This window comes from Nanorana parkeri, unplaced genomic scaffold, assembly GCF_000935625.1.
Source record: "Nanorana parkeri isolate BGI_ZX_2015 unplaced genomic scaffold, ASM93562v1 scaffold1812, whole genome shotgun sequence".
NCBI classification, from domain to species: Eukaryota; Metazoa; Chordata; class Amphibia; order Anura; family Dicroglossidae; genus Nanorana; species Nanorana parkeri.
The window spans coordinates 238,224-261,596 of record NW_017308080.1 but is presented as its reverse complement, the minus strand read 5'-3'; the positions used below and the strand labels follow the sequence as shown (position 1 = coordinate 261,596).

Genomic DNA, 23,373 nt, shown 5'->3' with positions numbered 1-23,373 from the left:
CATTATACACTGTATGTATAATGTATTGCTGGGATTTGTTGTACTCTTCTATAGCTGGTGATATTCTGCATTGCGTGGAATAGAGGACTACAAGTCCCAGCAATAATACATTATACAGCGCAATGCAGAATACCACCAGCTATAGAGGACTACAACAAATCCCAGCAATACATTATACAGTGGTACAATGCTAAATACCACCAGCTATAGAGGACTACAAAACCCAGCAATAGTACATTATACAGCGCAATGCAGAATGCCGCCAGCTATTATGTACTATTGCTGGGATTTGTTGTATTCCTCTATAGCTGGCGGTGTTCTGCATTGCGCTGTATAATGTGCTTTTGCTGGGTTTTGTAGTCCTCTATAGCCGGTGCCATTCTGCATTCATTGCTGTATAATTTTACACTTTCCATTTCACTATATTGCACACCACACTATCTTTTTTTTCTTTTTTACTTCCACTGCTCCAAGCTTGCTCCTGTGATGGACTACAACCTCAATACAAACTAGTAGTCCTATCACTGGAACCATTTTTTAAACTTTATTTTATTGTTTATCCGATTAACCGATTAATCGAACTTAATAATCGGCTAACTAATCGATTTTGAAAATAATCGTTAGCTGCAGCTCTAGTTTATTGTATTACTGAACCAAACGATTACTGCCATGTTACATACCGCTCTGAAGCTTTGTAACCACTAACTCGATATCTGCAAGAGAGTGCAGGCTGATCAAACTTCCATTTTCCTTGTGGCAGGAAAGTTCAGCATCTTCCCAACTATCTGGCTGCTGCAAGAAGTAGCAAAATCCATTGTAGGCTGTCCAGTTTCCTTCACATGTAGTCTCTGAGTAATGCCAATAATCTGTACAAGGATTGGAGTAATACAAATTATTATATTAATGTAACACAATCAGTTGGTTTCATTGTGCAAATGACAGTGAGCTCTAAAAAAAAAGGGGGGCGGGGGGGGTTTGAGACAGCAACACAATTAGAACTCAAGCTGACCAAGAGACTAGTGTTTTCTGTGCAACACCGGGGTCATGTTTCCGTATACACCCTAACTGTATGGAAGTTGTACTTTTTCTTTGTTTTTTTGTGAGGGCTTCTTGTGTGTACTCCAATTTCCTCACACAACCTAAAGGCATCATGACATCATTGACGCTAAAGGGCAAAGATATAATATCTGCATTCATTGCTATATCTTTTTGTGCTTTTTCTGTAGCATAAGTATGCTACTTAATAATGTAAGCAGACATGGACTATTAGGGCCATTAATGCACGGTACCGCACAACGCTCCTCCCGTGCGATTACAGTGCGGGAGGTGCGCTGCATGCCATTCATTTGAATGGCACCCCAAATGCACCTCCCGGCTGCAGTGCATTCGGCCACACCGCAACACGCAATAGTGTGCATTGCATTGCAGTGAGATGATAAAATAGCGCATGCACTATTTTTGGAATTGCACGCCATTTGTGGTACCACGTGTTGCTATGTGAACGGGATGTGCGTTTGGGATGCCATTTAAATGAATGGTGTACAATGCACCTCCCGCACTGTAATCGCACGGGATGTGCATTGTGCTGTGCCGCGCGTTAATCGAACAGAACCATGCGATTAATGGACAGAAGTGGTGTGAACGGGCCCTTAATGCAGGAACCAAGACAAAGCTTCAGCTGTCTTCTATAGCCCCAAATCTGCATACAAGGACTTCAGAAAGGAAGTCAGTACTTTTGACTAGACCCCTCTCGCAACTGACTATTGGCATGTTATTGTAAAAATCATCCTTACTGACTATTACTGAAGCCTGGGGGAGAGGCAGGATAAAGAACCATCTTCCTTGCTGTAGTTGGTATTGGTATCAGGACTCGCAAGAGTGCTCCAGACAGTAACTGAAATGGTGTATGGAAATCTCCAGGTCTCTGCCACAACATGAAAACTTACACTGTTTAAGTGACCCAGTCACCAGAGATTAATGGAGGCTGCCATTACAGAATTCTCCTCAGTATGTTAGTTTAAAACATTCTATTTGCCTTCAATGCTGTATGAGCTACACTTTTCTGACTTATTTACAGCATGCTTGTTCTGGGACTGAAACATGCTGAAGTCAGACACAACCAGACATCAGCCATTGTAAAAAGAAGGCCTCCAAGGGCAGCTTTCATACTTCTATCAGGTCACAGTCACTTGAAATGTAAGTACATATTTTCGGGACGTGTTACATTACACTACAAAAACTCTTTATGGTATAAATATTGCATTGCCATGTGAATTCAATTATGGGGGTGCGGTTTTATGTTTTTTTACGATTATATTTTTGTTTATTACTAAAAAAACATTTTGAGCATGCAAATAGGACATACTGTATCTAACAGGGCTATTCACTAAAGGGGGAAGAGTTTGGAGAAGGCCGGAGAAGTGGATAATCTAGGACAACATAGCCGATTTGGAAAAATTCTCCAATTCAGCTCACTTTCCAGTTCAGCTATGTTGTCCTAGATTGTTCACTTCTCCCGCCCAAACTCTTCACCCTTTTGTGAATAGCCCTCTAAATATTCGAAATATACCGGTTACAGCCAGTATGTGGAGTTTTAAGCAAGACGACCTGAACGGCTAATAGAAAACCTGTCTAGTGGGGAATATACATGCTGCCAATGCTGGCCTCTCCCGAAGATACTAGTTACCTGGCTGTGACAATGATCCAGTGGCTTCAATAATTTGAGTTGCTGACTTTAAATAAGCATGTTCCCCAGGGCTAATGAATTCCCTCTAACTTTAGTGGGGCAATGACTAACTTGTTCTCCATAAGCAACTTAGTGCCGAGGCCAACAGATTAGCATGACAGCCAGCAAACTACCATTTTGCCAGATAAGGTCAGCAGTGACAGTCTTCACAGGTCAGGTTGTTTTTTTTCAAATACAGCTGTTGGGCTTTATACAGACTCAAGGGAACGCTCATGACCTCCCTCTATGTAAAATGAGACATCAATGTCTTCACTAGGGAGTTACCATCATCCCAGAAAGCATACAGCTACTGCTCAGCGTGCCTTGCCAACAGGCACCATGTAGGCCTGATTCCCACCTAGACAAAAGCCTTTTTGCACATAGAAAAGTTCATTTTTTGATGCACGTCTTTATGAGCAGATTGTGGCACATGGATGCAAATGCGAAAAACGCACGCAGAACCAATTGCAACGCGCATTTCCAAGTGTTTCCTATTGACTCTATGGGGATAAAACGAGCTGTATTCTGCCAAAAAGAAGTTCATGTACTCTTTCCAGCGACAGTCATTTTGCTTATTGCGACAAAGCGCTCCTGTGTGAACAGGGGCCATAAGAATTAATAGGATTTGTTGGTGAAGCATGTGAACTAGGCTGTAATGTTTGTGTAAATGCTCAAATTTTTTTTTTAAATAAAATTGGCTGAACACCTTTATAGCTTCCCTTCAATACACAATGTAGATATAATTAAATGTATGCAGCACTGATATACATACCGGAAGAGACATCTGCTGAGCTGCTTATTGGCTTCTCACAGATATAGGGCAATGAGGCTTCACAAGGGAAGACATCCCATGTTCTGGTGTTCACATTTATCCTCCCACAACTGGAGCCATCCAGAACTGAAAAGGCCGTTATACCTGCAGGAAGAAGGCGGACGGCTTGTATGAGCAAAGTTTAGATTCAACTAGAGTCATTCTTTCTGTTAAGGTCCTAACAAGCCCAGCACACTACAAGTAGAAACACATCAATTATCAAGTTACCAAGCTATTGTGTTGTGCTTTAGAAACATTTGTTCAAATAGGACGTATGTGGATTATCACTTCAGGACAATGAAAACCAACAGATAGCTACCCAATATATTATACACACACACACACACACACACACACACACACACACACACACACACACACTGAGTGGCCAGATTATTATACCCCCCCCATCAGTACTGTGTTGGGCCACCTTTATTTATAATGGTCTGGCTCTCTAGCAACTTCAGCGCAAAATTATAGCCAATTTGCCTACAAACGTCAGGTGGTCATAATAATCAGGCCACTCAGTGTGTATACACACACACACACACACACACACACACACACACACACACACACACACACTTTATGATGGCCGAAGAGGCAAAGAGTTCACCATGCATGCAAGTTTTTCAAGCAGGAGACCAACAAGAGAAAAGGAAACCAAAATATAGAATTAACAATGATCATATTTGTGATGGAAATATCCATATTTAAATGGCTACATACCTTCATCCCAGTTGACGAAATTCAAGGGGCTATTATCAGACCACTGCCATCCACTAGAGCTCTCTAAGCGATTAAGTCCCATCCATATAAAATCAGGAAGATTCTATTTTTCTTAAAAAAAACAAAAAAAAGGGGAAAAAAAAAAAACACTTATTAAAAAAGGAAATATTTTGCAATCAGCCCTTTAATCTTTTCTCGATCAAGAACATTTACCTTCCTTATCAAAGTGCTTTAAAAACACAACTGCAACTTGGTTAATAAAAATATTATTGCATCTGTAAATACCTTCAGAAAGGAGTGCTGGTGTTCCTTTTTCTCACATGTCAACAGCCTGTCTGAAATTGCTATGTAAATAATAATCCCAGCTTCAGATGCAAGTCCTACTTTCGGCTGTGTGACAAGAAGCGTTACACAGTCACTTGTTGCCAGTATTAGGATAGTTTAGACTCCCCCCTGTAGTTCCAAAGAATACAGAGGTGATGTCACAAAGTTATGATCGGTTATGACGCCTATGATATGCTGAAAAGAATGAATTTCAACTTGCATGGAATCCTGCTGAGTAACGCCTACCTGCTTGTAGTAGACTTTCAGCATGGAAATAACATGATACTCTTTTGAATGCTGGAAGTCAGATAGGACTCGAGCACCTATGAATGGTTTAGGTTTTGTATAAATGGCACAGCACAAGACAGCTATTGGTGACTATTACATTATACTCTACTCCCAGTTTTCTCCTACAGAGCCGGGATGATGTCCCTGGAAGTTCAGAAGTCTTTTCTACAGTAATATAGGCAAAAAAAAAAATATTACAAATGAACTGTTCTGGTTCTCTGGACTTTGTTAGGATGGCCAACTTCATGAGGGTATACATCTAATATTACCCGTCACAAAAGATTAAAGCTGAAGTTTAAACTGCTTATATTTTGCATTCCTTGGTGCTTTCCAATTTTAAAATAAAACCTAATTTCATAACATACCTTATTTTAGGCCCAGTGACATCACTGGGTCTCCGTAATTTTTATTTTGTAAAGCATGTCGGAGGGCCAGCAGGGTGCCTCAATACACTTCAAGGCCCTTAAAAAGGAGAACTATGAGGTGAGTGCTTTTCACTCACCTCATAGTTCTAGCCGACCTGCGACAATGAGACTGTCACAGGTCGCCTCAGGAGATCGGGAGGTGAGCGAACACATAGCGGGTTCGCTTGCCTCTCGATCCTAGATTCCCCTCTCCGATCTGCCAGCGCTGACTGGCGGAACGGACGGGGGAGGGGGCGGGTACAGCTGGCTCTGCCTCTAGAGAGGCAGAGCCAGCTGTCACTCACGCAGCTGGGCGGATCCCATCATCTACGTCGGGATCCGCTCCGGCGTCTCAGTATACCGCGAGCTGTAGCTCGCGGTATACTGAGCTTAGGGTAACGGGAGGACGCTAGTTTGTGTCCTCCCGTTACCCTAAGGGGAACTATGGGGAAAAACACTGACCCCCATAGTTCGCCTTTAATCCTGATGCAAGCAGTGGGCTAGTTCTTGGGAGTTATGCAAATATTTAAATGTCTTGGTGGGGGGAATTTAGTCTGGAGGACTTAATTTGCATGCAGACAGCCCTAGGCAACGTCCAAATGTGATATTAGGCCTCCAAGATTGAATAAATGCAAATCCAATGAATGAAAGGAGGCAGAACAGTGACAGTAAGGCTGGGTGGAAAGAGTAGAATGATGATGAGTGTCCTCCAGACAGGAAATGAGGTAGGCTCTCTCTCTGTTAGTTGAATTTTAGGTTAGGTAAACATTTTAAATGTTGCTTGCATCGACTGGGTTTTACAGTGCTAAAATGCCCCGACCTCTTTTCTTCTCATTCTATTCCTGGAGCTTTTGAGAACACTGCTTTCCAGATGACAACATGAATTGAATTTGCCATATAACAAATATGAGTCATTCAAAAGTCCCCAGCACATGATTCATGCCAAAGTCTGCTCATCGTCAGTACACAGCAACATCAATACAAAATTAGGATAGGAAGGAAATAGGAAGAGAAAGACAGTATGTATTCTCAGCTTATTGCAGAGCAAAGCACAAAGAGCTGTAACCAAAAACATCCTATAAACGTTCCTTTCATAGATATCAGGTCATACAATTGATTTTCACTGGTTGCTATGGGTACTATTCTTTGTTCCTAGACCCCCCTCTCCTCCTTTCCCCAAGTTATCAGGACAGATTCTGCTGCAGTTGGGATACGTTTCTCAAATTTCTGCTCTTCATGTAGACTCCCCACTGACACCACCAATGATGGGGCACAGTTCCTCCCCCTGACACCAATGATGGGCCACTATTCCTACCACAGCCACAAACAATGGGCCACTACTTCCCAGTCTGACACCAATGATGGGGTACTATTCCTTCCTTACACTAATTATGGGGCACCATTTCTCCCAATTACACCATTGATAGGGCACCAATCTTCCACATCAACACCAACAAAGGGGCGTTATTTCTCCCATTGACACCACTGATGGGGCATTATTCCTTCTCTCACTGATCACAGGCATTTTGTTTTGTAATCCCGTTGACAACCGTGCTGGGGTCATGGTTTATTCCTACTGAGTGCTGATGGGCAAAAATGTAATCATTAACTTGATGGACAAAGTCAGAGCTTTTCCAGCAGGTTGAAAAATCACTTGCAACTACTCCTATCAACACAGAAAATTGCAAGCCCTTTCTCCTTTTACCATCATTGACCATGGTGAGCAATTCCAAAATCTAGTGATTTTGGAATTCGTCCAAGAGATACCCGAGGCCCCCCTTCACACCGAATCCATTGCGCTACGATTAGTTTTTCAACAGAAGGTAATGCAAGGGCAACAAAAAATTAACTTTATGTGAATGGGACAGTTTTTTTGTTGCGATGCCACAAAAAAAAAAAAAAAAGAAAGCACACGCTACTCTTTTAGCGACACACAAACGCTGCAAAACTGCGTAATAGCACAAAGCATCGCAAGCTTTAGCTCAGATTAGAATGTGGGCAGTACAATCGCAAGGCAATGGAACCTTGCGATTTTTGTGTGAATGGGGTCTGAATATCCAGAGACGCTATAGATGATGGCGTTGTCTTTATTCAACCTTACCTACTATGTTACTATTTTAAATGTACAAGGGTCCATCCAGTTCAACCTATGTATCCAAGTATGTGTGTGTGTGATTGTGTGTCTGTATTTGACTAACACTGCCCATATTTTTGTAAATCCAGTGAAATAAGAAACTCAAGAAGTTTCTTGAATTTATCAATGCTTTGGGCCGAGACCACCACCTGTGGAAGGGAATTCCACAGTAAACAAAAAACCAAAAAAAACTATTTCTGAGATTGAACCCCCTCTCCTCCAACCTCCTGTTGTGTCCCCGCCTTCTCAATACAGTTTTCTGATTGAACAGTTTGTTCTTATATTGTGGTCCCCATTGATGATTTTGAAGACTACAGGAAGGTCTCCTTGTAATCTCTTTTCTAAGGTGAATAAGTTTAATTCCTGAAGGCAGTCCTCATAACTCAGGCCTTCTATCCTTTTAAGTTTGTAGCCCTTCCCTGAACTCTTGAAAGCGGTGAAAGCTGCACCGCATACTCAAGATGGGGCCGAACCAGTGATTTATAAAGTGAAAGTATTACTTTGTTATCCCTTCCCGCGATACTTCTTAGTGCACGCCAGTATGTGGTTTGCTCTGCTGGCTGCTGCTTGGCATTGCTTGCCATTACCAAATCTGTGATCTAATAGCATCCCCAGGTCTTTTTCCATGGTCGACTTCCCTCATGTAGTACCCCCCCATGTGCATAACATTTTTAAACGTTATATCGCTTTTGCCATCTTGTAGCCCATGCATCAATTTTGTTAAGGTCCTGTTGAAGTGCAGTTATCTCCCGTTTGGAAACTACTTCCTACACACTTTTTATTATCCGCAAAAAACGAAAATCAAACTTAGTCCAATCTCTATGTCGTGGATGAATAAGGATCGGTTCTAAGGACTGAACCCCTCACAACCTTTGCCCAATTAGAAAAAGACCCATTTATTACTACCCTCTGATCTCTGGCTTCTAATAGCTGCTCGGCCTTTTGTGGTCACAACTGTCCTGAGCTTTCAGCCACCAGTCACAAAGGTCTCTATTGTGATTCCTTTCCTATGCAGCAAATGAAAGTCACTACAGCCTCAACAGCACATGATCTTACAGCCTGACTGTTTGCTGCTGGAAAAACAGACCACAAGACAGAGCTGCACGCTGGACTTGACGACAGCTCCACCAGGTCCTCCGTTATCCCAACAGCTGAGATGTGACAGTTAGTAAAACAAGGGCAATAAATACAACATTGAGCAGCATGGAGTGAGGAAACTTTTTCAGTTAGAGGTTTCTTATTTATTTTATTTATTACAGGTATTTATATAGTGCCGACAATGTATGCAGCGCTTTGCACATTCACATCAGTCCCTGCCCTCAAGGAGCTTACAATCTAAAGTCCCTATCTCACATCTATACATAGAGGGCCAACTTAGAGAGGATCCAATTAACCTTCCAGCATGTCTTAGATTCTGCAGTTGTTATGGTAATGAAGAGGATTATGGAGTATGCAACAAGTTAACAAGTAGAGAAGCACATGTTCATTGGTAGTATCATCACAAAGTTACACTATACATAAATATATAATATACTGAAAAGAAGATTAAACTCAACTAAACCTGCTGCTAGTTACCAAGCAAGTAAGGAACGGTTGTCCATAAATCTTCACCAATGCTGAAACCTAGCTTGAGGGCCCATTCACACCAGATCTCCAGACCAGATTGTTTCCTGATCCAAAATGCATCCTAATGTATCCCTATGCTATTTCTGGCCTCTGTTCACACCAGCGCAGTCCGTTCCAGACCAGAAAAATACCATGTCTCATTTTGATGCAGGTCTCATTTTGTCTGGTACAAACGCACTGGAATGCACCCAAAAGCCCATTTTAAGCTAAGAAAAAACAGCTCCGCAATGTGTCAAAATTGTTCTAAAAATATGGCAAAAATGCAGCAAAATGCAATGCACTTAGTTCCAGATCTGGTCCGGAAAAGTCAAATGGCACCACAGCAACTCCCCCAGCTGCAGTGCACCATCACCCGAATGCGTGGCACAGCAAGGCCTGTGTTCCAGTCTGGTGCTGCCAAAAAATTTTAAAATAGTGCATGCAGCATTTTTTATGATATTTAATAAGAAAAATCATTAAATGAATTTCTAAAAAGTGGAACTATAAGTCTGTCCCATCCTCCCAGAACCTTACTATGGGAACCTTCATCAAGAAAGAGTCTTGGAAGGCATCTGTGATAGAAATTATTATGCTTCAGGGCAGCCATCAGAAATTGTGGGGCCCCTTCCACGGCTTTAGGCCGGGCCCCCACCCCACCGCCGCAGGGCTTGGTGACCCGCTGAGCGCAGGGCTTGGTGACCCGCTGGACGCAGGGCTTGGTGACCCGCTGGACGCAGGGCTTGGTGACGTGCTGGACTCACCTGAGAGTGACCCTGCAGAGCCCACCATAGATGCTGCACAGCCCATCTGAGACTGTCTATAGTGGGCTCTGAAGGGGTTCCAAGGTAGGCTGGTCAGGGCTGCATCCCCCTCCCTCCATCCTAGCTCCTCTTAACTGCACACCAGGCCTCCTCTGCCGCCGGAAGTGATGTCACAAGCAGCATCGCTGATGGGGCCCCAGCTTGTCTCGAAGCTGATGGAGGGGCAATGCTGGGGCCCTGCGCTGCTAAGGCCAGGCCTCCGCTGCAGGGGCCCGTCCGCCTCCTCGCTCTTCACCGTCGGCCGATACTCGTGTAAGGGTCCCGGGCGGGCCCCTTACATTAGTATCAGCCGTACCCCCCTGATGGCTGCCCTGCGCTTCACACAGTGACCACTGTCCTTAATAAAAACATGTTTAGCGGTGAGTGCAGCTTCAGATGAGCACTGCGGTCACAGTTTAACCCCTGGAGCTGTCTTCTTATGGCACCAAGGGTTTCTTTACACAAAAGCGGTGCGTTAAATCACACAGTTCCATGCAACACCCCTACCGGATGTAACAGTGCATGTGGTGCATTGCGTCGCCATTCATTTGAATGGAACCCCAAAACGCACCTCGCGTCCGCAATGTGCTTGACCATGCTGCAAATAGTTATGTCACCAGCACACTGGAATCAAGTGTCCAAAATCGTCTTTATTGACGCATGTACATCTCGTCACCTAGGGCTTCAATAAAGACGATTTTGGACACTGATTACAGGGTGCTGCTGACATACTTTATCTATTTGGACTTCAGCAGTGCCAACCCTCTCTTCAGCACCTATCTGCAAGGAGTATTCTGGTAGGGAGTGGAATATCTGAGACTTGACCACGCCACAACTTATGGTAACGCAATACCATACCTTGCTTTTGAAAAAACTAGTGGGCTTGCGGTACCACGTGTTGCGGCACGGTTGAGTCATTCAAATGAATGGCAATGCAATGCTCTGCGTGCATGGATAATCCGAATACTCTACAACGCACAGTACAGCAAGCAACTAGTCATCTGTACAATCCAGAGAGTATACAATCGATACTCTTCCCCCCTGATGAAAACAAAGCCTTTGGTGCTGATACTCCTCTCGATCTTTACTTTGAGATCAAACGTCTACGCAAAAAGAAAGCTGTGTATTTCCTGGCATCGTCTTTAACCCCGAATGTTACAAAAATAGGATTGCGTTTCTTGACGTTTTAATTACGGTGACTTGGAGTGCTGGTGACATCCATATCCAACCATTGCATGAAAGATCGCGTTAATTGCATGGAACCCTGCGATTCACGCACCCCATTGGTGTGAACAAGCCCCTAGTGCTGTTTTGCATAGAATGGGTCCGAAAAATCATGAGCCTATTGCAGAAAGAAAAAGGCTTTATTTGTTTTTTGTTAGAAAAATTACATTTACAGAAGTATTGTAATTCAACAAATAGTAGAAGTTCGGCTTTAAATGGGATCAGTGTAAATACCCGACACCTGACCTAGGTGACCTGTGGTGCTTAACTGCAGTACATATAGGGCAGGTCACCAGGCCTGTGCTGTCTGGCAGAGCTGTGTAAATCTCGAGACTGTATGGATAAAAATTGCCCGACTCTCCTCTTTTATTTAGACATTAGACAACTAATTTCATTCAATTTGAAAAGCTGTTCTTACCTGTGATAAAATTCAGCTCTTCCTCACTGGTTATGCTGAGTAAATCAGCCCCCTGGCTTTTACAAGACATATAAGCCTCCTTCCACTTGAGGCTTGACCGGTCATTGAACTGGTAGCAATGCTGCAGTGAGGAGTTTTGCATCCAAGTGCGACTACAATCGCTCACTTAAAAACATAAAAAGAGAATAAAATGGTAATCAACATTTCTAAAATGATAAAGCATCAGAATCCATGCTAAGTAAGGCTTGGTATAGTGATACACAAACAATCCAAGTAAATCATGACAACTGGAAGGCATGTGGACCACTCTTTGGGCAATTCCAAATGCATAATTTGTCCAAGACTTTCTAATACGCAGGAAAAAATTCTCGGTACCCTTTCACTGAATGACTTGCACATAAATATGAAAAGGAAAGAGACCACCGGCACGCCCAACTAAATTCCCTCAGACCGCCGGCACGCCCAACTAAAGGCCCTCAGACCGCCGGCACGCCCAACTAAAGGGCGACAGGCTGCTCTCAGTCACATAGTTTTACACAACAAGTTAACTGCAGTGGCAAGCATAAATCAAGTAGATGTGTTTGTTCAGGTGGATCTGAAAGTCCAATCTGTTTTGTACCTTCAAAATCAACTGGCAGTGTAAGTGGGAATTTGCGCCTGGTAATCCCTTCAACAATGGGCTGATCTTACAGGTGATTTGGAAATCTGCCAACAGCTAACCATATACATCAGATGTTGGTTGGTGCATGTGTTTATTGGTTATCGTAGTCACAAACTCTGCAGGTCAGGTCGAGCTTGGGTTTAAAGATAGAGGGGAAGTTATCAAAACTGGAGCAGAAAAAAAAAATCTGGGAGGTGTGTGTGTGTGTGTGGTTATTGTTTCACCCAATGGAAAGCTAGGTACTAGAAGGAGATGGTTGTTTAGCCTTCAGAAATCTGGAGCAGCTGTGCATGACAACCAATCACCTTCTATATTCAGTTTGTTCAGTTAGGATTTGAAAATGAAGAGAGAAGCTGATTGGTTGCCATGGCCAGCTGCTCCAGATTTTGATAAATCCCCCCCCATGTCTCTATGATACAGCTTTTCAGGAAAAGCTTCCTAGACAAATTCTCTCTATACAATAACTCACCTGGCTTCAAACAGTTTCCCCATTTCCCATCAGTGTCAAAGTTTCCAGAGCTGGAGCACCACTCGCGATCTTCTGTGGTGTTATAGGCGCAGTCATGGTACCAAGTCCCATTTAATAAAAATGGAAATTCGCAGGGCTTTCCATAGGAGTTTCCCCCGGTAGTGTACACAACTGAAAGAGGAGGAATAAAAAGTAGAACCACATTTAGCATGCAAGAATTAAGGGGATTTCATTCATTTCCTGGAAGGAGCACAGTTAGTAGTTTATTGAAACGGTATACACCCTGAAAAACTGTAATGGAGAGATGCCAATAAACATAGAAAAGCAGACATCAGGTACTATATCTCAAAATTGATATTTCACATAAATGTACACCGTCCTCAAATTAGGAAAATATATTTCCATTTCATATTTAAAACACCAATATAAATAAAGCCAATAGAGAAGGATAAAATAGGGACATGTTTAAACCCGTTAGGTATTTTTCTGTGTGTCTGTGGAGAGTTCCTTTCATCCCTGTCCTGGGGGCACAACAGGAAATGGAGGAAATCTCTCCAAACTGAGGGACAGCCATGATGCCAAACACACGCAAGGCACTTGGTAGCCACAGACCATGTCATCTCTACCAGAGTTGTAAATGCCATGAAGAAGCTGAAAGAGTTGTTGTTTTTTTTATTAATGACATTTTATTTTTCAAAAAAATATACTTATATTTAGCAATGCTTACATGTTCCATTGATTCATAGACAGCGCGATTTTTAAAAATAGGTCCGCTTTAATTAGGAAGCGGAGTGGACAATGTAGAGTATATGGTTAGAATAGTTGCACCTTCCTGAATTCAACACTTGACTCTAGTATTCAAATAGAAACACTTGTTTCTTGACTTCTTCTGAAGAGCTTGTTATCCAGATTCAAAGGTAACCCTAAAAAGAATCTCTGCAGGACACGTCAGTGTTTATTCCAAACTGTCCCCCTAAGCTCAATATTTTTGAGCAGCAGAAGCTGCAGTCAGGCTATAATATATCAGGTTAAAAGGAGAACTATGAGGTGAGTGCTTTTCACTCACCTCATAGTTCTAGCCGACCTGTGACAATGAGACTGTCACAGTTCGGCTCAGTAGATCGGGAGGTGAGCGAACACATGCCGTTGTTTCACTCACTGCTCGATCCTGTCACGGCTCTCTGCCGTGACAGGGGAGGGGGATGGATTCCCCCCCTCCCCGCTCCGATCCACCAGCGCTCTCCTTTAATAAATGTCGCCTTTTGATTCTTTCATTTCACTTCACTAAATCAAAGATAAAATACTGTGATCACAACACCTCTCTGCAAAGCGGAAACACATGGACTCAATTAAAGGTCAATTAAATCTGTCTGTTGGAGGAGTCATTTGTAACTTATTAGGATTACATATTATTTCAATAAGCAAACAAAGCCTACCAAAAACAGGAAGGCGCTAACGTGGTTATTAACTTCCTGTGTTGAATAAACGAATGTCTGTACAGATGCAAAACAATATTCCTCTGGCAGATTATAAAAACACCACAAATCAGCTAAAGCTTCAGATAATATATCTTTTGCATCTGGCACTGTCAAGCCATGTACGGGTACTTCAAATAAAACAGGTTACAAAATGAAAGAAGCTGCACCAAAAATATGCCCATGTGTGGAGCACAGACCAACTTCAACCAAACCTAATGTGTTAATTCTGGGTAGGCAACAGAGGGTTAAAATCAAAGCTGGACAAATCCCAGGAACCAGGTAGCCAATACTCTTTAAAAAATTACAACTGGCATCCAACCTTTGAGGTTCTCTCTAGTTCTTGTCATCAAAGAAGCTGGCGCCTTAAAAAAAATTATCCTGCTGTCTCCTGGACTGGACAAACTGGCTTCTGAATTCCATATGGACCTGTCCACTCCTGGGTTAAATTACCTTATAGTTTGCTTTATTTTTTAGAGACTTCAGTAGGAAGCTCACCCACACAAGTCTGTCTCCAGGCCCTTCAAGAGTGCATCCACACAGTTTGACACCAGTGTCATGTGCTGGATTCAGTGTGTGGCTAAATGTAGGAACTCCGATTGGAATATCCCACCAGCAGAGTCCCTGACAGATATAAGAAGGCAACACGTGATGGAATCTGTAAGCTACCAGGAAAAAAAAAACCCAGGAGGGAGCCTTCGAAGAACAGTTTTCCAGATCAATAGCTTTAGTTAAGATTAATATAAAAAACAGATCAGTTATGCAGTCCCAACTTGTCATGTACTAGAAAAACTGGTTTGCAGAGATAATTCCTGCTCTAGCTCCCATTTGAAAAAAGGAAAAAAAAGTGTATCATAAAAGTCACAAGGTGCACAAATTCCTGCAGTCTGATAGCATCCCCTGTGCACGCTGGCTGCATTCACACCCAACTTGGGAGCTTACAGGCAAATTTACTTGCAAGTTTTTCTGTGTGCTTCCAGATGTATTGAGGCTCGAGAGTTATTGTTTTACTCAATGGAAAGCTAGGTAGAAAAATAATGCAACACTCTGTATACATTTGCACTGTATTTCTAATTTGGAAAGCAAACAAAATGAAACAGACAGGATTATTCACAAAAAGGGGTGAAGAGTTTGGAGAGGTCAGGAGAAGTGAACAATCTAGGACAACATAGCTGAGCTGGAAAGTGAGCTGAATTGGTGAATTTTTCCAAATCGACTATGTTGTCCTAGATTGTTCACTTCTCCTGCCTTCTCCAAACTCTTACCCCTTTTGTGAATAACCCTGTAAATTGTTCAGGAATCCAGGTCCATATCCCCTCAATTGGATCATTCAACTTCCAGCAACCATGTAATCAGAAATCCTAGAATGTACCCGCCCCATCCCCCGTCCGTTCCACCAGTCAGCGCTGGAGGATCGGGGAGGGGAATCCCTGCACGGAGCCATGACTAACAGTCACGGCTCTCTGCAGGGAGATGATCGAGAAGTGAGCAATATGTGAGCTCACTTCCAGATCTATTGAGCCGATGTGTGATAATTTCATTGTCACATGTCGGCTCGAACTTCACTCACCTCATAGTTCTCCTTTAAGTTTTCTATTAAGAGTTGAGCTTGTCCCCACCCACTACTACTTCCAAAAACCCACTATTGGTCCAAATGCGATGAGCAGCCTCACTGACCAAGACAAAGGCTCAGGAGGCAGGACAGGGCAAGGGCAAGCTCAAAGGTGTACATGTAGCCCAAAAGGTAGCTAGAATGATGAAAAGGAAATAGTTTGCCCATCCACAAACAAGTTGCCTGAGTGCAAAGGTACTTTGGTGCTTTCTACAGCAAGGGAAAAGTGTGAGGCCCCTTTCAAAAAACATAAGTAAAAAAATAAATACATACCATGGTACGGAGCCTCACAGATGTTCTTCGATGTGCCATTCACCTTCCATTCATCAGGGGACTGTAAGACTGCAGCCACTGTTCCATTCTTTACACCAAGTCCATATCTGGAAGCCCCATGCACGTGTCCACCACTACATCGCCACCACAGCATAAGTTTCGAGTCACAAGGGACAAGTTTTAAAGGTTCTTGGGATTTAGAAAGGTCTAGTCCAAGGCACTTTTTAGACTCAACACTGTAGAGTCGATGACTGGAGCCCCATTGCCACAGTCCTCTGTTACTAGTGTCTGAACAGCTGTCCAGCTTAATCTGGTCATTGTCTACTTGAAGGCACTTGCTCGATTGCACATGTAGAATGAGAAATGAATGTTCTGTGGGGAAGAAAAAAGGAAAATGTAAGAGATAAATTCATATTAAAACTGTTCAATACATTACAGATAACTACTGATTGGTTGCCTTGGCTTTACTATGAATAATGGCTGGCAAATGAATGCCATCTGCCAGACATGTTTCCACCAAGATCTTGTGTCTACTAAAAGCTAAAAAGGGTAGACCAAACCAACAACAACATAGACACCCCATTGTACGATTTCTAAAGGCACTGCCACTTTCACATTTTGAATGGCACCCCCAAAGCACTAAACTAAAGCAACCCAGCTCTGACGTGTGTGTTCCAGGGCTCTACAGAGCACGATAGAGCATTACTGTACATTGTGTTGCGCTGCGTTGGGGAAAAATGCTGCATGTTGATTTTTGGTCTGTTCTTGTGCATCGGCAACCCATTCAAAATGAATAGCCTGTCCTAACACAACACGCATTAACACAATACACAGGAACGGAGAAGCGTAAATGTGGCCTTATCACCACTTTTTCCCCCATTTTCTAAAGCAAAGCATACATTTTTGGGTATCAAAAGCCTTTTATTAATTACCAACAGTAGAAAGCCAACTTGCGGCAAGCAGTACTCGACATATATACTGACAATTGTTTGAAAGAGCAAGATATAAAATAAAGGAGACAAAAAAGGTGTAGACAGTAACTGGGAAAAAAACATGTAAACGGGCACGGGGAAGAGGGGAAATGCCCTTCTGGAAATTATTCCATCTCCCCGAACACCGCATTTATTTGATACTTTTATGTAAAAAAAGCTCAAATTCTTTTAAAGAAGAATTCCAGAAAAACTATTTTAACTCTAGCAGTTGGGCTGCCCCCGCACTGCAAGGGTTAAGTGCTCGTTTGTGTCTATGTTAGAAAACAACAAAAGTTATACTCCCCCAAAGCTCCAAGTCACAGCGCTCCCTCCAGCCGCTCTCCTCCTTTCACTGCAGCACTGTAATCTTCCTCAGCGTAGTCAGACCTTAGAACGCTGCAGAGGAGGGAGAGAGACTATGGAAGGAGCGGTCTGAGAAAAAGCCAGCTCGGAGCTTCGGGTAAGTATAACTAGACAAAAAACGAGCACTTAACCCTAGCAGTGTGGGGGTAGTCTTACTGCAAGGGTTGATTGAAGAAAATTCTTGGAGTTCTTCTTTAATACTTGGTAGAACTTTCAGTTTTGTTTGCGGTGATAGTTTTTGCTGTTGTTACAGATCCTAATATCAGCTTCTGTACAGTTCATGTACTGTTTGTTCTATTCATAGTACAATAGAGTCTGTGTTGCAGTTCTGCAGTGTCTATGTGTACCATCCCATTCATTTATTGTGTGCTAATCTGCACACGCAGTTAGGGCCCATTTAAACCAGCATGTGTACGCTGTGTATAAGACGCACCTGCTGGTGTGCATTGTGTAGGAGTGGTGCAATGTGATGCAACGTTTATACCTTTCTTTTTTGTTGTATACATTGAAGTTAATGACCAGGTGACAGCAGCCGCATATAATCGTATATGCTACGATTACATGCAGTTTGGAATAGATGACTGTCGCTGAATGCAGGATAGATGAGTACAGTGACAGTTATCGATTCAAAACCTCATGCAATTATATTAGATGCAATTGCATACAGATGCAGCCGCCGTCACCCTGTCATTTACTTCAAAGGGCACAGTGGCTGCAACTAAACGGAAAACGGATTCCTGCAACAGGAATCCCACATTGCCCCATTCATGTGAATGGCGCCGAAAGGAAACCTATGGGGTCTAGGGCTTCAACCAACTAAGCAATAAGAACAGTTGTCAACTATTCTCATTATCGATTAGTTGGTTGGATCTCCTAGCTCTCTCCTCCACGCTGGGGAGGAGGGCATAGCAAGCAGTGGGTGGGTGCAATAGCCAGCCTGCTATTGCAATTTGAAATGGCCAATAGCAGGCTGGCTATTGCACCAGCCCACTAACTACTGTATTTACATTCAGCTGGTGACTGCAGAATCTTACCACTGGCAGCTGTCATTCCCTGGCTGAAGCTATTCAAGCGTCATGTGCTTACAATACAAAGTATGATTAAAAAGAAAAAAAAAGTGGGAAGAGTCATTTTTGGTGTGATCGCCCCGCACTGGAATGCATGGTACCGCAATGCCATGCCTTCCAGTGCAATGTGATTGCAAAAACTCCCTGCATTTGTGTATTTTATTTTGAATTAAGGGTGGTATTCATTTAAATTTGTTTATCCGATTAAATTGAAAAAATCAAAAAAAAAAAAAAAATCGGCCAACTAATCGATTGTGAAAATAATCATTAGTTGCAGCCCTAATGGGGTGAAAGCCAATTGTGAATCACTCGTTAATGTGCATCTCCAAGTGCCTACCAGCTATCAGCGCTTTACTGTGCTGGCAGATCTCATTTTCAGTTATAAGGCTCAGGTGATACATTGTATGTTAATACACTTTTTAAAGCAACTGACCCTCTGCCTGTCTTCTAATTGGACATTGCAAGCTATTCTAAACAACAGAGCCAACTATGTAATACCATGTATAAAACCTAAACAGTAAATATTTAGTTTTATTATTTTTGGACATGCTGTGTGAATAGAAACAAACATATAGTTGGGGGGATGCCCAAATTTGGATGCAAAAGGTGGAAATTCACTTTAACTGTTCCCTATTCTATCCAAAACTGAAGAAAATAGACGTTGGCTGCAGCTAGGCTTTAACCTTTGTCTGTGTGATCTACAAGACTACAATGAAGCATAAGCACTGGATGATCTGCATTCTAATTTACAATGTTGAAGAACCACCACACTCAGCCAAGATGTGCATTTTACAAGAAAATTGGCAGCAAGTACATATTACTTCCCAGTTGAGAAATGTGCTGGTTAGTTTCTCCATAAATAATACATGTCATGTTATGATATTTACTGTAACCGGTGAAGTGTCAAAGCAGCTACTGGAGCCAGAAACAAAGACATAATATTGGCCCCACCATGTTCTAAAATTTAACTGTGTAGCTGGTAACAAAAAACTTCTGATAGGGGATTTTGCAGCACAATCCAAAGGACTTCTCAAAATGCTGCTTGCTCTATTTTTTTGCATTTGCAGTGGAACGGAACGAAAGTTTTGCCACGCGTCCGATCGCACTGCTGGCGGGAGGACGTGGACGCGGTGCTATTGAATTCAATGCACCGCCACACCCCCTCCCACCCAGAACGCAGGGGGAAGTTTTGTGAGGGATTGCGGTGCGTTCCAGCAGCTACCGCTCTGGAACGCACCGCTTTCGGTGTGAACAAGCCCTTATAAACAAGCAGCTGTGACCAGAACAGAACACTTCCAACTGCTTTTCTTGCAACAGGAGAGCAGCCAATATTAAAGTCTTAATGTGAACCTGTGGCCAGACTATAAATACTGATGCATTTCCATCTTTTTAGGAAACCGTAAATGAGTAAAACAAGTCCCTTGCTGACCCCTGTAGCTGCAGGTACTGTGGAGCAATTCATCCTCAACATTCACAGAGAAAGCGCTAAAGTCATACAAGCTATTATCTAGGCAACTCAGGTCACCCTACCCCCTTGCCCTTCAGCTACGTGTCTACATTGGAAATTAAAGTTGAAGTGGGGGGGCCTTCTGGATGTGTTGGCCCTAACGTGCTAGTTTGCACAGCGTGTTGGCACATTATGGCCGACTTACCTTATCATTGATTCCCTCCAGCGCTGTGCTGTCCACTCTCCCGAGCAGCCGGCGCTTCAATCTTCACCTGGTCTTCCTCTAGGTTCGCCATCTTGATTGGCTGCGTCTGTATGCGCATTGGGAGTTACTTTGTTTTGGCACAGGACCTCAGTCTGTGCACTGAGCGTCTTTTTTTTTTGGCAGAAGAGACTTACAGTCCTTTCTGTCATAAAACAACTGCATGTCAGCAATTATTAATAGAAACCCTCACTTCCACTTTAAGAGGCCTGAGTCACTGCTGGGAGAGGGAAGCGGGGAGAGTTAAGCTGCTGAGACACTTGCAAAAAAAAAAAATTATGTTCTGTCTCTGCGTTTGCATTGATCTTTTTATCTGAATGAAAACATAGATGAGTACGTGCCAATCTCTGTCCTTTTGCATGTGATCGAGGCCTTCACATTTGAAAAGGTCTGTACCCCTGCTGATCCTGTTATCTTACTACAAGTCTACCAGGCAGAGTCTGCTTGAAGTCAGAAGCGCCCATAGTCTCTATGGACATGAAAGACTTAAGCACCTTAATGGCAGCGAGAGAGAATACACAATCGAATACCATCTTGCAAGAAGGAAGGAAGTACTTTTTTTTACTGAACACAATTATGTGATACGGAAATGCTGACACTAGGGACTGTTTACACCTGAGGTTGCGCTATTGACTAATATAGCGGGAGCAATTACGGAAGTTAAGAGGCTTATTTCGATTTTTTTATTTTTTATTTGCTGCAAGAACTGTAATAGCTAGATATTGGAGGTCTCAAGATACCCCGCAAATTAAAAATTGGGTCAAAGAAATTAATTTTTTAAGAAGGGTTAAAGAGTTAGTAGTGTGATCCCAGGACAGGTACCCACAATTTATGGTGACATGGAAACCATGGATAGAGTCTGACACCACTACCATGTGCTTACCAGGAGGCTCCTTTGCAGGCCATTGGAGGAGGGGAGAGGAATGAGGGAAGGAGGAGATGAGACTGACTTTTTTTTTTCTTCTTTCCAATTTGTTTTGTTTGTTTTTTGTGGGGTGGTTTAGGGATGGGAGGGATTTCGGGTTGTCGTTTTCCTAGTTTTTTTTTTTTTTTTTTTACTTGAGACTCCCAGGGGGGATGGATGGTTTTAATAGCAATGGGAAGGGAAATTTATGGTGGCTGTTTTGGGAGAAGTTATGAATATCTTTCTCTTCTGTTTTTGATTGGATTTCTCACTGGGAGAGTCTTTTAACAGGATGTTTACATGTTTATATGTTTGTATTGTTATATATAGAAACAATAAAGAAAATGTTATACAAAAAGGAAATGCTGACATGCCGTTTATTGTCTTTTATGAGTTGTACATTTTAAATGATAGCGAAGAAAAAAAAATCACCTGTCTAGTATATAAACTGTATAGTATCTGTGAAATGTGAACTCGGCAAGAGAACTCTAGAAACGTAGACTCCTTTCCCTTCCTCCCGCCAAGTCTCCATTTTCTAACCTGGCCCCTGGCACCATGTTGATAGCTTTTTAAAACTTACCCATGTGCAGTGCTTTCAGAGCCAAGGTCTGTGCCAGTTCAGTAACAGAGCAGCAAGTACAAAGTAAATATGAGGTGTTCAACTTGGATGCCAAAAGAATTCTACAGCCCTATTCACCGTTGTGCGACGAGGCAACGTGCGTGTTACCACAAAACACCTGCTCGATGTGTGATGCTTTGCTGTACCCGTCATTGTCAATGCCCCCCAATGCACAAAACACTGGAATGCAAAGCACAATAGCACACCACAAGGAACATGCATGCATTGCTAAAAGAAAAAAAGGTCATGCATGTTATTTGATCCATTGAGGTGCGTTGGTAGCCCATTCATTATGAAGGAGGGCTCCTTTGTCCTGAATGGGCAAAGTGAAAGTGTCTCTTAACATAAGGAGCCATCAAACAAACCAGAAAAACATGTTTGCTTAGTAAAGGATCAGATAATTTAACATGGTGTGTTTGTGGGTGGGGGAAGATCAGAAGCACTCATTAAGGACTCATTCACCCTTGTACATTGTGGCAACATGCAACAGTGAAACATGCACATTACAGCAACGCTTTTCAACGTACCTGCACTAGGGCACCTCAATGCACCGTACAGTAGAGTGCAATGCACCACAACACAAAGACTGCTGTGTTGCAAACAAAATAAATGTTTTTTATTGCGGTGCTTTGCAAGTCCATTCATTATGTCGGGGCTGCCTTAATGCAACACACATTAACGCATTTGAATTAATGTACGGCGACAGATTGCTAAAGTGTGAATGGGTCCTAACCCAAATGGATAGTTTCCAACTTGTTGTTCTGTACCCCCCTTTAAAAGGGTATCCCTGGGAATTTTTTTTTTTGGGGGATAGAGTGAGGAAGGGTTAGACTCAAATTTTCACTGCCTTCTGTGTCCTCATTGGAAAGATTCACCCGTCTATCATCACTGGTGACCACTGTCTCCGATAAAGAAAGGGAGGGGAAATCCATAATTTTAGAGTTTACCCAGAACAAGAGGTGAGGGGAAATTTTCCCATGGGGACACCTGATCCAGGGACAACTAAGAGGGGAATTCCCAACACTTTGAGGGCATGTTTACACCATCTACAGACCAGATGCTTTTTTCAAACACAGCTGCACGCGTTTTATCGCATTTTTTTTTAGGCGTTTTTAAAAGAAAAGTATGCAGATTATTTCTCTGAGGTCATTTTCTGCTTCCTCTCAAGCTTTCACGTGTCTGTGACCTTCAAAAGGAGTTGAGCAAACATGGAGCCATGGAATGTGGGCATTGTCTTAGCACGGTCTCTGTTATTCTTGTATTGTGGGTTTGTAGGATCATAAAGCTCAGGACACTCCTGCACATAGGTGACAAAACGGGTCAGTGTTTGTCCACCATGTTGGATAGAACACAGAGGACAATGTCAAGGTCAGCAATGTATAGCTGAAAACGCCCCTTTTTCATAAGGAAGTGTCCACTGTCCACCTAGCCTAGCTGCCTGTTGCATCTCTGGGACAGGACATGAAAGCATCACGGCATGAGCTTCTGCTTTTACCACCCCTCAACTGCCTGCGTCAACAAAGCCTTAGTATGCCGACAGTCAACGTGAGAGCTACAAAACTAGAATCTTCAAAAGGAGCGTTTAGAAGTGGCAGCCTTTATATTTCTCCTGACGCACCGATTCCTGGGACAGAATACAACATGCACCAGATATACAGATACTAAAACAAACCTACCAACTGAAAGAGGAAAAACTGCACAGCTAGGACAACTGTTCGTCTGAGATATGATTTTGAGGAAGGAAGTCATTGTCAGCTTAATTCTCAAGGTCAATATACTAGAGTGTAT

General features: G+C 42.7%; 1 protein-coding gene across 1 annotated transcript in view; it reads right to left on the bottom strand.

Annotated features, from left to right (window-relative positions):
• LOC108799785 (lymphocyte antigen 75-like) overlaps window positions 1-23,373 on the bottom strand; it is a gene marked incomplete at its 3' end in the record, with an annotated part of 68,021 nt that overhangs the window by 22,901 nt on the left and 21,747 nt on the right. The window contains 6 exon segments of the mRNA XM_018571703.1: window positions 681-866; window positions 3,498-3,641; window positions 4,266-4,376; window positions 11,463-11,627; window positions 12,593-12,763; window positions 15,953-16,324. Coding sequence (XP_018427205.1) covers window positions 681-866; window positions 3,498-3,641; window positions 4,266-4,376; window positions 11,463-11,627; window positions 12,593-12,763; window positions 15,953-16,324 — 1,149 coding nt within the window.